At 53.0% G+C, this 2,500-nt stretch overlaps 1 protein-coding gene across 2 annotated transcripts in view; it reads right to left on the minus strand.

Annotated features, from left to right (window-relative positions):
- The window catches only part of smap1 (small ArfGAP 1), a 66,291-nt gene that overhangs the window by 47,097 nt on the left and 16,694 nt on the right, over positions 1-2,500 (minus strand). For both annotated transcript variants that reach the window (XM_036546699.1, XM_036546698.1), the window contains exon 2: positions 718-851. In XM_036546699.1, coding sequence (XP_036402592.1) covers positions 718-851 — 134 coding nt within the window. The remainder of the gene's footprint in view (positions 1-717; positions 852-2,500) is intronic.

Genomic DNA, 2,500 nt, shown 5'->3' on the forward strand with positions numbered 1-2,500 from the left:
AATTACCCATCAAGAATTAATTACCCATTAAAACATCAATTAACATTCAGAAAGGCGATGCAAGGCAGTCTTTGTGCTGTTCAATCCGCCATATAAGAATTAATTACCACATAAACGAGTTTCTGAAGTTGTGTAATCTGGGACTGGGCTGCCACTTTAACCCTCGAAGGAAATGGCCAAATCAGGCTGCTAAATCACGTCCATTCCTTTTTATGCTGTGCTTGGAAATGACTGATAATTCTGCAATATTTTCACTGCTTTATAACATTTTTACAGGAATTCCAAATAAGGAGAGTGTCCATCTGATATGCAGTACACCCCATACAGTGTAGCGCCTATGCAGATACACATACACACACTCACGCGCACACATACACACACACACGCACATGCAGCAGAGAGACAGAGAGAGCAACAGGAGGGGAGAGCTATAAAATGGAAGAGAGACAGAGAGAGAGAGTGATAGAGACAGAGAGAGAGAGAGGGCGGGAGAGAGAGCGATAGAAGGGGAGAGAGAGAGACAGTGGCAGAGACAGAGAGACAGAGAGAGAGCAAAGAGGAGAACGATAGATTGATGAGGTAGAAAGTGAAAGAGGGAGAGAGAGACAGCAATAGAGGGAGAAACAAAGCAAGACAGACAGAGAGAAAGACAGAGGGGGAGAGACAGGGAGCAACACAGACAGACAGATAGACTGAGAGAGAGAAAAAGATCAGCACCTGGATCTGCTCTGGGGTCCACTGGTCCAGGTTGACGGATTTGACACGGGATATGTGCACCCCGAGGTTACGGTGGATTCCAGCACAGCGGATGCAGATAAAGACGCCCAGATTCCACGATGCCCATCGAGGACCTGGGAGAGGACGACAGAGAAAGACCTGCTCAGAGTCTACAGTCCTGCTCAGAGTCTACAGTCCAGAGTCTACAGTCCTGCACAGAGTCTACAGTCCTGCTCAGAGTCTACAGTCCTGCACAGAGTCTACAGTCCTGCACAGAGTCTACAGTCCTGCTCAGAGTCTACAGTCCTGCTCAGAGTCTACAGTCCTGTCTACATCTCGTAGTGTCTCAACAGGCCACATACAGCTATACCTTATACAGTGTCAAGAGTCTCCATCTCATAAGAGAGTTTCTACATTCAAAGTACAGTCAATATTCTATATTGTATATAGTCTCCACAGTCTATCGCTAATATATTCTCCACAGTCAACACGTTATACAGACTACCATGTCAGGAATGTGCATCTTGGACAGTTTTACCATTTTCTAAATTTTCAGTTCAGTTTTCAGTTCAGACTCCACTATCTCGCCCTCTAAGCCTCCAGCTCCCGCCCCTCCTGCCCTGAACGCTGAAGCCTGAACGCGGCTCCGTGTGCCCTGAGCGCAGCGTTAATTACCCCTGGCAAAGCTCCCGGTGTGTCCTCGGCAGAGAGGCCGGACTCCGGCAGTCGCGGGATCTGTCAGAAGTTACAGTGCCGGCCGAGCAGAGCGGCTCCGAAGTTAAGAGTGTGAGAGAGTTTCTGGGCCTGAGACAGGGCTTCCCTGGGATACGAGGGATATTAATGGAGGCTTTATTTCGGAGCCGCCCCCGCCGCCGCATTTGGCCTGACCCGCCGAGCACACTCACAAAACAGCCACGACGAGGGGAGGGTTGGGGATGGGGGTGTTATTACGACGCTCCCCGCGGTATCCGGGCGGTTAGGGATGGGGGTGTTATTACAACGCTCCCCGCCGTATCCGGGCGGTTAGGGACGGGGGTGTTATTACAACGCTCCCCGCCGTATCCGGGTTGGGACAATTAGCAGCACACCGCGTGCTCATTGGAGCCCAGGTCCTGCCGAGGGAGATTTATGGCACCAATAAAGCGGTGAGATTGCGACCTGCGCAGTGTGTGTGTGTGTGGGGGGGGGCGTTTTTTGGGAATTGTGGACTGAAGTGGTTCGATTTGTCATTCACTCAATGCTGGCTCCGTGCCCATCATGTGAAGCACCAAACCGCCGACCCAACCAGCCCCGTCTGCCAAAATTCTGTCCTATTTTCAGGTGTCTCTGAACCCATGTAGTGGCCGCCCCTGGGCTTTGCTGGACACCTCGGAGCTTCTTGGACACACGGTGCCTGTGTCCTCTCTGCAGCTGGCCAGGACAGATGCCCGTCACTGTGGGTCAGCATGGCGGTCATGGCTGGGACAGATGTCCATCGCTGCGGGTCAGCATGAGGCTCCCAAAGACAGCGACCGGGATCGCAGATTAAAAGGGACATCCTTCGTTTGGCCCCTCTCGTGTCCGTGTGTCCTCCCCAACCCGCCCCGCTCATCCCCCTGAGCTCTCCACCAATCAGCAGGCTCCGTTCCCCAGAACGGACAGTGCCTCCAGCAGCTGGGGGGAAGGGGCGGGGGGGTCCTCAGCAGCTCGAGTGAGACAGCATTCTGTGCTCGCCGTCAGCTGCTCTGGGGAAAGACAGCGTTTGGCACGCGAATGCGCCAGTTTCCCCAGCACAGACACCAGA

Source organism: Megalops cyprinoides, chromosome 15 (assembly GCF_013368585.1).
Source record: "Megalops cyprinoides isolate fMegCyp1 chromosome 15, fMegCyp1.pri, whole genome shotgun sequence".
In the NCBI taxonomy this organism is placed as follows: domain Eukaryota; kingdom Metazoa; phylum Chordata; class Actinopteri; order Elopiformes; family Megalopidae; genus Megalops; species Megalops cyprinoides.